This window comes from Balaenoptera physalus (assembly GCF_965194825.1).
Source record: "Balaenoptera physalus genome assembly, chromosome: 10".
Classification (NCBI taxonomy): domain Eukaryota; kingdom Metazoa; phylum Chordata; class Mammalia; order Artiodactyla; family Balaenopteridae; genus Balaenoptera; species Balaenoptera physalus.
This window is the reverse complement of record NC_138889.1, coordinates 102,129,393-102,141,395: the sequence shown is the minus strand read 5'-3', so window position 1 is coordinate 102,141,395 and position 12,003 is coordinate 102,129,393. Positions and strand designations below refer to the sequence as shown.

At 43.4% G+C, this 12,003-nt stretch overlaps 1 protein-coding gene across 1 annotated transcript; it reads left to right on the top strand.

Annotated features, from left to right (window-relative positions):
* The first annotated feature begins 2,445 nt into the window (after positions 1-2,445).
* Positions 2,446-7,636, top strand: LOC309667554 (olfactory receptor 5P56-like). Its single transcript, XM_082476119.1, is given in 3 exon segments — positions 2,446-4,320; positions 4,323-4,360; positions 4,362-7,636. Coding segments are annotated over 3 exon segments (1,113 nt in total). The 5' UTR covers positions 2,446-4,074; the 3' UTR covers positions 5,191-7,636.
* The last annotated feature ends 4,367 nt before the right edge of the window (positions 7,637-12,003 follow it).

Genomic DNA, 12,003 nt, shown 5'->3' with positions numbered 1-12,003 from the left:
CCCAATGAAGAGGGGATTATACCAGTTGCTCTCCCTATGGTCATCCAGCTTCAAGTATCAGTTCACCCATTTGGGACCTCAGGCAGGTTACTCACCTCTCAGATGAGGTCAGGATGGAGGGGAGCACCTAGCCTGGAGAATAGCACAGAGCAGAGGCTCAACAAATATTTGTTTCCTCCATCATAATATTTCTTCCTCCCTCCACCATCACCCAGGATTATTATAAGCACCTCATTCTTTTCAAAGCACCTCTGTTTTTACCATCTCTGAATCCCAAAAGCCCAGCCAAGACGTGTCCTTTGCACTTCGAAGATGAGTACATAGGACCCAGCTTTCTCCAAGTGACTTGCCAGTGTCACATCACCAAGTGTGGAACTGGAACCATAGCCCCATCGAGTAGCTCCCGGGAGAACTCCCTGAACACCACTCCTCAGAGAATTAGGTTCTCAGTCCTGTGGCTCCTTCTTGTTTCTCCCCATCAGTACATTCAAATCCACGAGTATTTCAGCTCCCACAATATGCTGTGTTACAGGCAACTTTTTTTAATGTCCAGATCTTTTGTACATGGAAAGGATTATCTAAAACCGTTTATTAATTGATTATATCTTAATCTGTAAATTTATTTTTTGTGGATTTGTGATCTTTACTGGTTGATAAGTCTAAAAAGTTGACCACCAACTGGAGTCACACAGTCTCCAAACATTGTGTGACTAAAATAAGCTGATACCTGAAACTCCTTGGTGGATTAACATCATAATAATAATAAACTTGAATGAGCATCTACATTGTCCTATGGTGAGAAATTGGCCTTATGGAATTGAGATGCTGAAATTCTCACTTTTTTTCCACTCTTTATTTTTCAAGTATTTTTCTATTGAGTTGTAAATTTGGAACTTAGTTTTTCTTAGGCCATTAAATGCAATTTCTAAGTATAATAAATTTAATTATATATCTAGTAATGTTTGTTAAAATTTAAAACAATCGGGGCTTCCCTGATGGCGCAGTGGTTAAGAATTCTCCTGCCAATGCAGGGGACACGGGTTCGAGCCCTGGTCCGGGAAGATCCCACATGCCACGGAGCAACTAAGCCCGTGCGCCACAACTACTGAGTCTGTGCTCTAGAGCTCGCGAGCCACAACTACTGAGCCCACGCACCACAACTACCAAAGCCCGTGTGCCTAGAGTCCGTGCTCCGCAACAAGAGAAGCCACCACAGTGAGAAGCAACCGCACCACAACAAATAGCCCCGCTTGCCGCAACTAGAGAAAACCTGTGCTCAGCAACAAAGACCCAACACTGTCAAAGGTAAATAAATTAATTAATTTTTTAAAAAATTTAAAATAATCACACTTGATCTTTGGTTACTACTTCCTTTGCCTAAAAATCTAACAGATTAAATTCCCCCAAATAACTTAAGTGCTGTTTTACAATCAAATTCTCTTAAATAATTCAAAGTAAAGTCACAAAAAAAAACCCTACAGGAGCAAATTCTCCTAAACATTTAAACACTATTTATAAAACATGATTAATTAAATGCTCTTAAACTTCTTAAACTACAATCACAAATTTAATGTACCTGATTTCCAAGCCTTTCAAGTGCCTTCATAAACATTTAAACAACTCCTGAAAATTACTAAATCAAAATGTTTATTTTTGATAAATCAAATGTTCTGCATTTTAACAGAGTCTAATCAAACATAGATTTAGTTAATTCAGTTTAGCTAATCATTCTCCATATTTCGAGTCTAATTAAGTAGATACTCTTAACTGTTTCAAGCACCTTAAATAGTATGCAGATGCAATATGTATATATTCAAGTATGTATTCAAGTTCATATTAAATAGTATAATTGTTACATAAACTTGTCATCTTATAAGTAGATCCTACACACAATTATCAATGCAGGGTGCAAAGCATACACCCATCTGAAAAGACTCATCCTGAGGCTCCCACAGCAACTGGAGTTACAAATGATCGTCCAAGATTCAAGGTGAGGGTTGTGGAGTCAGTGATTTGGGCTAAGACTTCAAGACTGGAAGAGGGGAGCACGGGTCTTCCTCCCTCGAGTGTTCAGTGCATCCTTCATGGTAACCAGCTCCTGCAGTCAGGTTCAGCTGCTATAACAAGGTACCGCAGGCCCCAGCTTCCAGCGGTATTGAGTTTCACAACCCAGTGCATCATCTTTCAATTCTACTCTTACCTAATTCTTTTTTTTTCAACATTTTAGTTTAAAAGAATTTAAACTTGCAGAGGAGATATAAACATAGTACAGAGAGTTCCTGTCTCCCCTTCATCCATCTTTCTCTACATGACCACAGTACAACGATTGAAAATAAGAAATTAAAATTGGTGCAATACTGTTAACTAAACTATAGGTTTTATTTAGATTTCATCAGTCTTTCCACTAATGTCCCTTTTTGTTGTTGTTCCAGTTGTTCCAGAGATCATAAACTAATCAGTCATGCGTATATAGCATGTTAGAAGAGAATCAGTCCTACGAGGAAAAAAAGATCAAACCGAGAAGAGGAATAGTGAGTGCTGGAGTAGGAGAGAGTTTCCTCTAAATAGGGTGCTTTGGGAGGGCTGCACAAGCAGGTGACATTTGAGCCACAGCTTAAAGGAGTAGAGAGAAGGAGCCATGTGGCAGCTAACTGAAGCAAAGCGAGGGTAGGGGCCAGTTAGCACAGAGGTCCTGAATCATGCCTGGCATGTCCTAAGAGAAGTAAGGAGAGACGTGTAGCTAGAGCAGGGCTAGGGAGAGTGGGAAGAGGAGGAGAAGAGGACAGAGAGGTAAAGAGAGTGTCAGAGTAGTGGCCACCCTAGCAGAGTGGGCTTTGAGGGCCATCGTGAGGGTTCTGACTTTCAGGTGTTAACAGAATCACCCTGGCTGCTCCTCATAAGAAAGAAACAAGACACCAGCTAAGACCAGTTGCAATAACCCAAGCAAGATAGGATGGTGCCTCTCAAAAAAGGGTGAGAAGTCAGTATACATTTTGAAGGTAGAGCCAAAATGATTTGCTGAGGGATTTGATGAGGTGGGGGAGGGTAAAAGTTCAAAAATGGCTAGAAGGTTTTGGCCAAAACAACTGAAAGGATTGAGTTGACATTACCTGAGTGGGAAGACTTTCTTATCTAATTGATAATTAATTTATATTCATTCATTGACATGAGGCACTGTGATAGATATCAGGGCACAAATTATTGAGATATTAAGTAATTCTCCTCCTACTAGGAGTAAAAAAATGCAATAGGAAAGATGGATGGGCATTTTTTAAAATTTTTATTGGAGTATAGTTGATTTACAATATTGTGTTAGTTTCTGATGTACAGCAAAGTGAATCAGTTATACATATGTATATATATATATCTCCATTCTTTTTTAGATTATTTTCCCATATAGATCATTGCAGAGTATTGAGTGGAGTTCCCTGTGCTATACTGTAGGTCCTTATTAATTATGTATTTTATGTATAGTAGTGTGTATATGTCAATCCCAATCTTGCAATTTATCCCTCCCTTTCCCTTTCCCCCCGGTAACCATAAGTTTGTTTTCTACATCTGTGACTCTATTTCTGTTTTGTAAGTAAGTTCATTTGTATCATTTTCTTTTAGATTCCACATATAAGCGATATCATATGGTATTTGTCCTTCTCTGACTTACTTCACTTGGTATGATAATCTCTAGGTCCATCCACGTTGCTACAAAGGCATTATTTCATTCTTTTTTATGGCTGAGTAATATTGGATAGGCTTTATGTTAAAATATGGTGCTATTAATTCAACTAAAGGAGTATCTGTGAAATTCAGGGGAGAGAGGAAGGGAACAGACCTCTAAGCTGGATTTGGAGAGACCCAAGGACACTCCAAGAAGAAAATGTTGAATTTATGAAGACATAGACATTTGCAATAACATTGTATGTTTGTAGAAGTAAGTTTTTCAGGATTGCTAGAAGGTAAACTGAGAGCAGGGTAGCATGGAGGTGTTTCAAAGAGAACATCTGGCAGGTTAAAGAATTTAGACATTCTCCTAAGAGAGACAGGGAACACTGAGCACACAAGCATGATCATGACATCATGGGATTGCTGTGGGATTTGGAGAGCAATCTGCCACTCAGAGATAGATGTGACTTTTCATTTGTAGTAGATGTTAAAGGCTACCTCTTTGATGAGAGTGTATTGTTTCTCCATTCTCGTTTCTCCTCCTCTTCTTCATTGTCATGCGAGAAACACACCAGTTCAATGGCCTGGGGTCAGAATCACACCACAGTGAAGGGATTCATCCTGCTGGGCCTCACAAACAGGGCAGACCAAAAACAACTCAACTCCTCTCTGCCATCTTCCTGCTGATCTACTCTGTGACTCATGGGCAACCTGGGCCCGATAGATGTGATCCACACCAGCGCCACCCTCCACACCCCCATGCACTTCCTCCTGAGTGTGCTTTCCTTCCTTGACATCTGCAGCGCCTCCGTGTTCACTCCCAGGATGCTGATCAACTTCCTCACCACTGACCAGTCCATCTCCTTCATGGGCTGTGTGGTCCAGATGGCCCTCATGATCCTCCATGGCACAGGGGAGTGTCTGCTTCTGGCCATGATGGCCTATGACCAATTCGTGGCCATCTGCCACCCTCTCGTCTACCACACCATCATGTCCAAGCGTATGTGTGTCCGGCTGGTGGTGGTCACCTATGCTGCTGGGGTGTTCATTTCAGCTGTTCAGACAGGGAATGCCTTCATCTTGCCCTACTGTGGTCCCAACATCATTGATCACTACTTCTGTGACATCCCCCCCATGCTCCAACTGGCCTGCTCAGAGACAACCATGGCCAATGTCATCTTGCTCGTCTTTTCTGCCTTGGTCACTGTCCCCACAATCTCAGTCATCTTGGTCTCGTATGCCTACATCCTGGTCACAACCTGTAGGATGAGGTCCTTGGAGGCCCAGCGCAAGGCCTTCTCCACCTGTGCCTCCCACCTCACTGTCCTCTCCCTTTACTATGGGTCTGTGTTCCTTGTATGTGTCCAACCCAACCCTGAAACTGCCTCAGCCTGTAACAAGATCCTCTCTGTGTTCTATACCATTGTGATCCCCATTCTGAACCCACTGGTCTACAGCCTAAAGAATAAAGATGCCAAGGCCTCTGCACAAGTTAGGGTTCTTAACCTAAGCAGAAAAGTAATTTGTTAGAAAAGTATCTGGTAGCCCATAAGATAGAAGAGAAGCCTAGAGAACCCAGCCAGGGCAAGAACCAGGAGAGGCAAGGCACAGCTAAGAGCCTGCCACAAGAGTAGTCTGTGCAGGATAGCACCATAGGAAGCATCACCTTTGGGCATCCTCCATGGCTGCAGCTAGCACTGCTGCCCCAAGCTTTCAACACAACTCAGCGGCTGGACACAGCCACCTGCACTAGCCACCACACCTCCCTCTATAGCATCCAACTGTGTATCATCTCTAACTGATCCTAGACCTTCCCATCATTCCCTGAAGCTCAAGTCCTAAGCAGGAGCATTCACCTGTCTGGCAACGTAGCTATTCTACATCTCTTGATATATTAACTACATCCAGCATGGATATCTTACATCCACTGAGTTCCTACATCCACATTTCTGTTGTACAAAGCCCTGAGAGGTGGAAATAGGACCTCCTTTCACTTCAGAAGTGGGAGCTAGAGTCTATATTCTTCCTGTCTTGAGAGTTCCCAAATATAGAAAGGATCATTGAATGCCAAACAGTGAAAATGACATATTTCAACAGGAGAAACCTTCCCTACAAGGCTCTACAGGGAATGTTGCCCTTCTGAATCCATGATATTGGAGAAATAATCCATGTGGTGTTTGAGTATAGGAAGGAGATAGTAGTCACTCGACTTTGTGGGAGAGAATGGAGGCTCCAATTAGCCAGGTCCCAAAATGTGCTCTAAAGCAGTAATGAGCTATTATTTCTATGTAAATGGCCAATTAAACAAAATTAAAGGCTGAAAGACCATACAACTTTCTTCAATCAAAATCAAATTACCTTTATGTTTTTAGACAAAACCCTACTTGTATTGTAACAGAAATCAGTCTTACTAATTTAAGAGTGGGGAAAAGGAGGTGGAATTTATTGTGAAACCCAGATGTCAACTGAAGTTCAGTATCTTTTGGGTATTCAAATAAAATTGGCTTGAACGCTGTTCCATGTGTGGTAGTGTCCCCACATCCCTGACAACCTGGGAATCCTAGGTAACAGGAGATGGGCTGTAAATGTGGTTTATGCTTTGCCTGGTTACCTCTAACTCTGAGTTCCTTAATCCACTGAATTACTTCAGTTTATGAATCAGCCAGGGAGGGAGAAAAAGCATGGGATTAAGAATGTGGATGATATAAATGAGGAAGAGGGAAAAACAAAACCTGACCATCTTAGATCCTGATGGGGAAGAAAAAAGGGGAGTATAGGCAGGTTGGGTTAAGGGTAATACAGCTGGGCTTGAGGCCTGTGAAGAAGACAAAGAAGCAGTTGCATCTCTGTCAGATAAATCATTCACCTGTAACTTCAAAGATGTCCAAGTGAAACTTTTTCCTAGAAAACTAATTAATCCATGGGTGAACCTGTTGATCAATGCTTAGTGATGATATTGGAATCACCTCCTGGCTTTATGTACAGGTTTGAGGTCATTTTTCTTAACATACTGTACTAGGATTCTCCAAACAAGCAGAACCCACAGGATATATATGGATAGATAGATATAAGAGGAGATTTATTATAGGAATTGGCTCATGCAGTTATGGAGGCTGAGATCCACAATCTGCCATCTGCAAGCTGGAGAACTAGGAAAGACAGTGCTGTAATTCAGTCTGAACAAAAGCCTAAAAACCAGGGGGCTATTGATGTAAGTTGTGGTGAGATTCTGAAGGCTCCAGAACCAAGAACAGCAATATCTGAGAGCAGGAGAAGATGGAGGTCCCAGTTCAAATAAAAACAGCAAAGTCACCCCTCCTTGGCCTTCTTGTTTTATTCAGGCCCTCAACCGACTGGGTGATGCCCACCCACATTGGTGAGGGTCATCTTCTTTATTCAGTCTACCAATTCAAATGCTAATCTCTTCTGGAAACCCCTCACAGACACACGGAGAAATGTTTTACAACTATCTGTGCATCCTTTTGTCCAGCCAAGTTGACACATAAAATTAACCATCACACATACTAAGGCTAGGGCAGGCTCCAGCTGGTCCCCTACCACCTCCGCAACACTCCATCTCAGACTCAGGAAGTTAGGAACTGCAGTCTTTTCATGAAAATAAGCCATTTGCTTAATGAGAAAGTTTTCTTTAAATAATAATTTCCCTTAGGGCCAAGGAGACGCAGAGGACCAGGAAACAGAGAAGGGGAGGTGCCAACCCCTCCTTCACTGCCCTGGTAAACTCAGACTCTGCTTCTTAACTTCACCAATTCCTGAGCACATGTTGCCAACAGCCCTAGGCAACCTAGTCACAGACTAAGAAGTGAACAGGTTCCCCAGAAATTGATAGGTGAGTAGCCTAAGAGGAATGGAGGGAAGACAAGGCAGAGGTGTGAGCGCAGGAGCAGCTGGTGACATGGCAACGTTTCCCCAGAGAGACAAGGCATCCAATTCCTTCAGCCCCCCACATACTGCCCTCTCCTCCCCTCTCCCTTCACCCAAAACCATCTGGCATAGAACCCAATAGGAGTCACTGGAATGTTGCTTGGAAATTAAGTCAAAGTGTTACCTCTCTCAAGAGCATTTGAATTAAATTTTTATTCACACATCTTTAGAGCACCCAGAGCCCAGCCAGTACCTGAAGATCTAGAACTTTCCATTGGGTGGAAGTGAAGCCAAAGATAGGGGCAGGTCAAGCCACAGGTGCTAAAAGGAAGACCAGTCTGTGGTCCCAGAGAGGCAGCCAAAGCACTGGGCTACAAGGGGCCACAGTCCAAGCAAGCAGTCAGTGTTGAATGAGTGTTTACTGTTACCAGTGACTGGCTCCATCACCTGAGAAAAATTGGTCAGCCTTGCTGGGCCTCAGGTCTGTCCTATGTAGAATAGAGATGATCCCTAAAATCTCCTGTTTACAGATGGAAAGGGGGATAAATCACTTTGAATCTCCTGGATGTTCATCTTGTTCTCAAGGGTCTCAAACTCATTTAAACTAACCTTAAAAGTCTTTGGGGGAGGGACATTGTAATGAAGTAGAGAGTCGGCCCTGGCACTGGGATCTTCAATGGAAAACTCAAGCTCTCCAGCGGCTGATAACGTCACTCACCAAGTGTGATGTCTCTCCAGACATCACTTCCAGGGACAACTTGGGGTAGGATGGAAGGAGCCAAAATTAGATAAGACAGGGGCCTTCCCTTGGAGAAAGAATCCCAGACAGTCTAAGGGCATCTCCAACTGGAGCTGGTCAGAGGCAACTAGTATTACAAGGAGAGGGAGATGGGCAGATATCCTTCAGAAGATTCATGGATCCCGCTAGGGTGTGGCCACCCTGCCTTCTCCACAGGATCCTGAATGCTGTCCACACCCCCCACCAGTGTGATAGACCCCGTTTCATCCTTACCCTCTCCGGGACCTCAGGGAAACTGGCCAGTCCCAAGAAGCTGAGTTAGATGGGAAGCAAGCCTGGCTCATAGGCAGTGTGTGGGTAAGCTCTGTAAAGATGAATTTGCCCCATGGAGGGGTACCAGTCAATCTCAGACCCCATTCTTCTACTCTAAGATGCTCATAAAGTATGATGTTTGATAATTTGAGAGACTGAAGTTTCAAGGCCAGCCCTCCAGAGTCATTATCACCCAGAAAACTCTATGCCCAATAAACACTGTATCTGAAGCAGGACCTCAGGGTCTGAACAGTGCAGCTTCCCTTGGGTGTTACTATTGCATCCAACAGACAGTTTGCTGTTCTACTCACATGCGCTTTGAAGCTCAAAACTGCAATTCTTCATAAAAATGACCCAATCACTCAATTTACAAAGTTGTCAGTAAACAAGTGATGTGAGCAAAATTGGCAGGCTCTCCAACTGTGCCCTAGAAGACCAAAGCAAGAAGGAAGACCAGAGACAGACTTGAGAACTTACGGGCAGGATGGGATGTTTAAAATTTCTTAGCGGTTCCTATCTGACATCGTTGCCTTCATGCCTCTCCCGCTTCTGACTTCCACAGTCACAAGAGTTGGGCTCAGACATGCAGCCCAAATGTGGGTCGCTGCCCTGGCAGCCCCAGCACTGAGTCTCCACATTGGAGCTCCTGGGGGAAGCCAGAGTTTTCACTCAGTGTGATCGTCACAACCCGTGGTTAAAGCCAACTCACTTGCCATGCTCACCCCTCATTTCCTCTTCCCCAGGTCCAGCTGTCACTGAGAAATCACACGCTCCTAAATACAACCCAGACCTATTGGGTAATTAATCTACCTCCTTAGCCACCCAATCGCTCTCCCAAATTTCTTTCTTTCTCTTTCCCTATGAACCAGAAATCCTGAGACAGAAGATTGTAGATTCATGAGAGCATAAGGTGAAACAGAAGTTACATGAGTCATGGAATCAGACAGGACTGGTGTCTGAATCTGGTTTTGCCATGTACAATCTAGCTTAATTTGTAAACAAGAAAGTTGTGTAAAGATTACATACTTATATGGCAAAAGGCTTAGCATATAGCATGGTTTATAGTAGACGATCACTTGATACCAGCTTCCCCACTTCTTCTAGGATTATTCATTCTGGGCATTAAAAGGGCATTGGCTGCTGGTATCAGTGATGTGGTCATGCAAAATGGCATCTTCATTTTGCTCTTCTGTGGCTCCAGCACCGTTAATCAGTACTTCTGCGACCTCTGCCTCTCTGCCTAACCTCCAACTTACCTGTGCTGACATTGCCAAGGCTGAGGCCATCCTCTTCCATTGTTCTGCTTACCCTCTCCATTGTCACTGTCTTCCTAGTCATGGTCAGAAGGATGCATCCCCTGAAAGCCCAAAGCAAAGCTCCCTCCATCCGTGACTTTCATCTTACTGTCATCTCCCTCCTCAATGACACCATCGTGTTCATATATGCTCAGCCAAGCTCTCGAAGTCTCAAGACAATGGGCTAAACCCTGTGGTTCTGTAGCAGGACAGAGCCAAGACAAGTAATCAGATCTTGCAGAGCAGAGTAACTCTAAACCAAGGATGAGTCAAAGGCCAAATACCAGGAGAAGAAGGATAAGATTTCAAAACCCAGGTCAAGATAAGAAAGGCAGCATCATGAGTGAAATCAGGGTCAGACACAAAGTTAGACCAACAGGTGGTACCCTTGGGGGCAAGACAAATATCAGATTCCTTGTCCTTAAGGCCATTGGAAGTCAAACCTAACTTGTGAGGAGCCAGACTCAGAAAGGGGTATTTCAGATCCCTCCAGACTCCTGCTTATGTACAAAATTTGTTTGGAGTTAAGCTTCTTTTAAACACCCATCCTCTCCTATTCTGGCACCTGACCTTGACCTCTCCTCCACATCTCTATTGCCCCTGATAAGAGACAGTGGCCAAAGACAGCACTTCAGAGGCTGCAGTGAAGCGTACTCTGTTCCAGCACCTGTTTCCTCACCAGCCTCTTTTTTTCATGAGCTCTCCACTCCCAGGACAGCATACAGACACAAGCACATTTGTCACTGGGACAGTGCTGAATTATTCCCGCAGAGTTACATTCCTACAAACTCTGCTCACCGTTGTTATCTGGCTGTGTATCTCGCTTCCCCAACTAAACTGCAGGCTCTCTGAAGCAGGAACCAAAGCTCATATTTCATTTCATCCCCCACTGAGCCTAGCACAGTGCTGGGTAGTTAATCAGGGCATATTAATTAAGGCATATGTATTTATATATATTTCACCTCTTCCTCTTTGGATTTTCGGCTTTTAGATGGCAGGAGATAAAAAGAATACCAGTTGTTGTTATTCTATAAGGCTCGGGACTTTATGAACCACTCTGCTCCCTGAAGGAGGCATTTGCCCAATAATGATCATTAATAGCTAATATTTATTGAACATATATTATGTGCCAAGAATTCTGGGAGGCACCACATACAGACTATTTCATTTAACCCTCATAACAATTCTATGAGTAGGTTATGCCTATTTCACATATGAGAAAACTGAGAGTCCAAGAAATCTAGGGTCAAATATAGTTCAATGGCAGATCCAGGTCCAGCTGATTCCAAAACCTATGCTCTACTCTAATGTCTAAAACCCCTTGGGTTTTTGCAGAAAATTATACAAGTTTACTTTTCTACTGCTTCCAAAAAATCCAGAGAACTTCTCCCTATTTCCCACCAAGGCCCAGCTTTTCTATTAATCCCATAAAATCTTGACTCCTACCAGGAGTTTTCAGTTCCTACAGAGCACCTGAAGAGCCACTTGGAAGAGGAAAAAAGAAATGGGATAGAAGGGGCAGGAAAAATTAGGAGATGAAAGGGCCCTTGGTGCCACTGCTCTGGCCCCACTCCTTTTGCCACGAAAGAAAGCCCCAATTTCCTAAGCCAGTTACCTCTCCATCATCCCCTTCCTGAGTTCCATCTTAATGCTAGTGTAGAGTTTCTTTGTGAGTCACAACAAATAATGAAGCCACTTTTTCTTCCAAGGCAAGTCCAGGCTGGTTTCAAGAGTAGACAAGCAGTGATTCACCGACTGAATCATAAATGGGGGGCTTGGAGAAGGAGTGACGTTGCTTAAAGTAGCGTCTCTCCCCTAAATCAGAGAAGGGTCTATTGAACCAGGACCTCAATTTTTCCTTGTGCAAAAGGAAGTATTTAGAAAATATGATCTAAGGAAGGTCACTTCCGGTCCTGATATTCACATGAAATCTGAACCCACTTGGCAGTACCAATGAACTTATGTATTGATAAAACATATACTGATGGGGTAACCTGCCTTACAGGTAATGTAACTCTGTTTTTCTTCTCAATTATCAGGTGGTCAAAACAGGAAGCAAAATGGCTCCCCCAAAAACAGGAAGCAAAATGCTCCCAAGTCACCCTGAGTAAA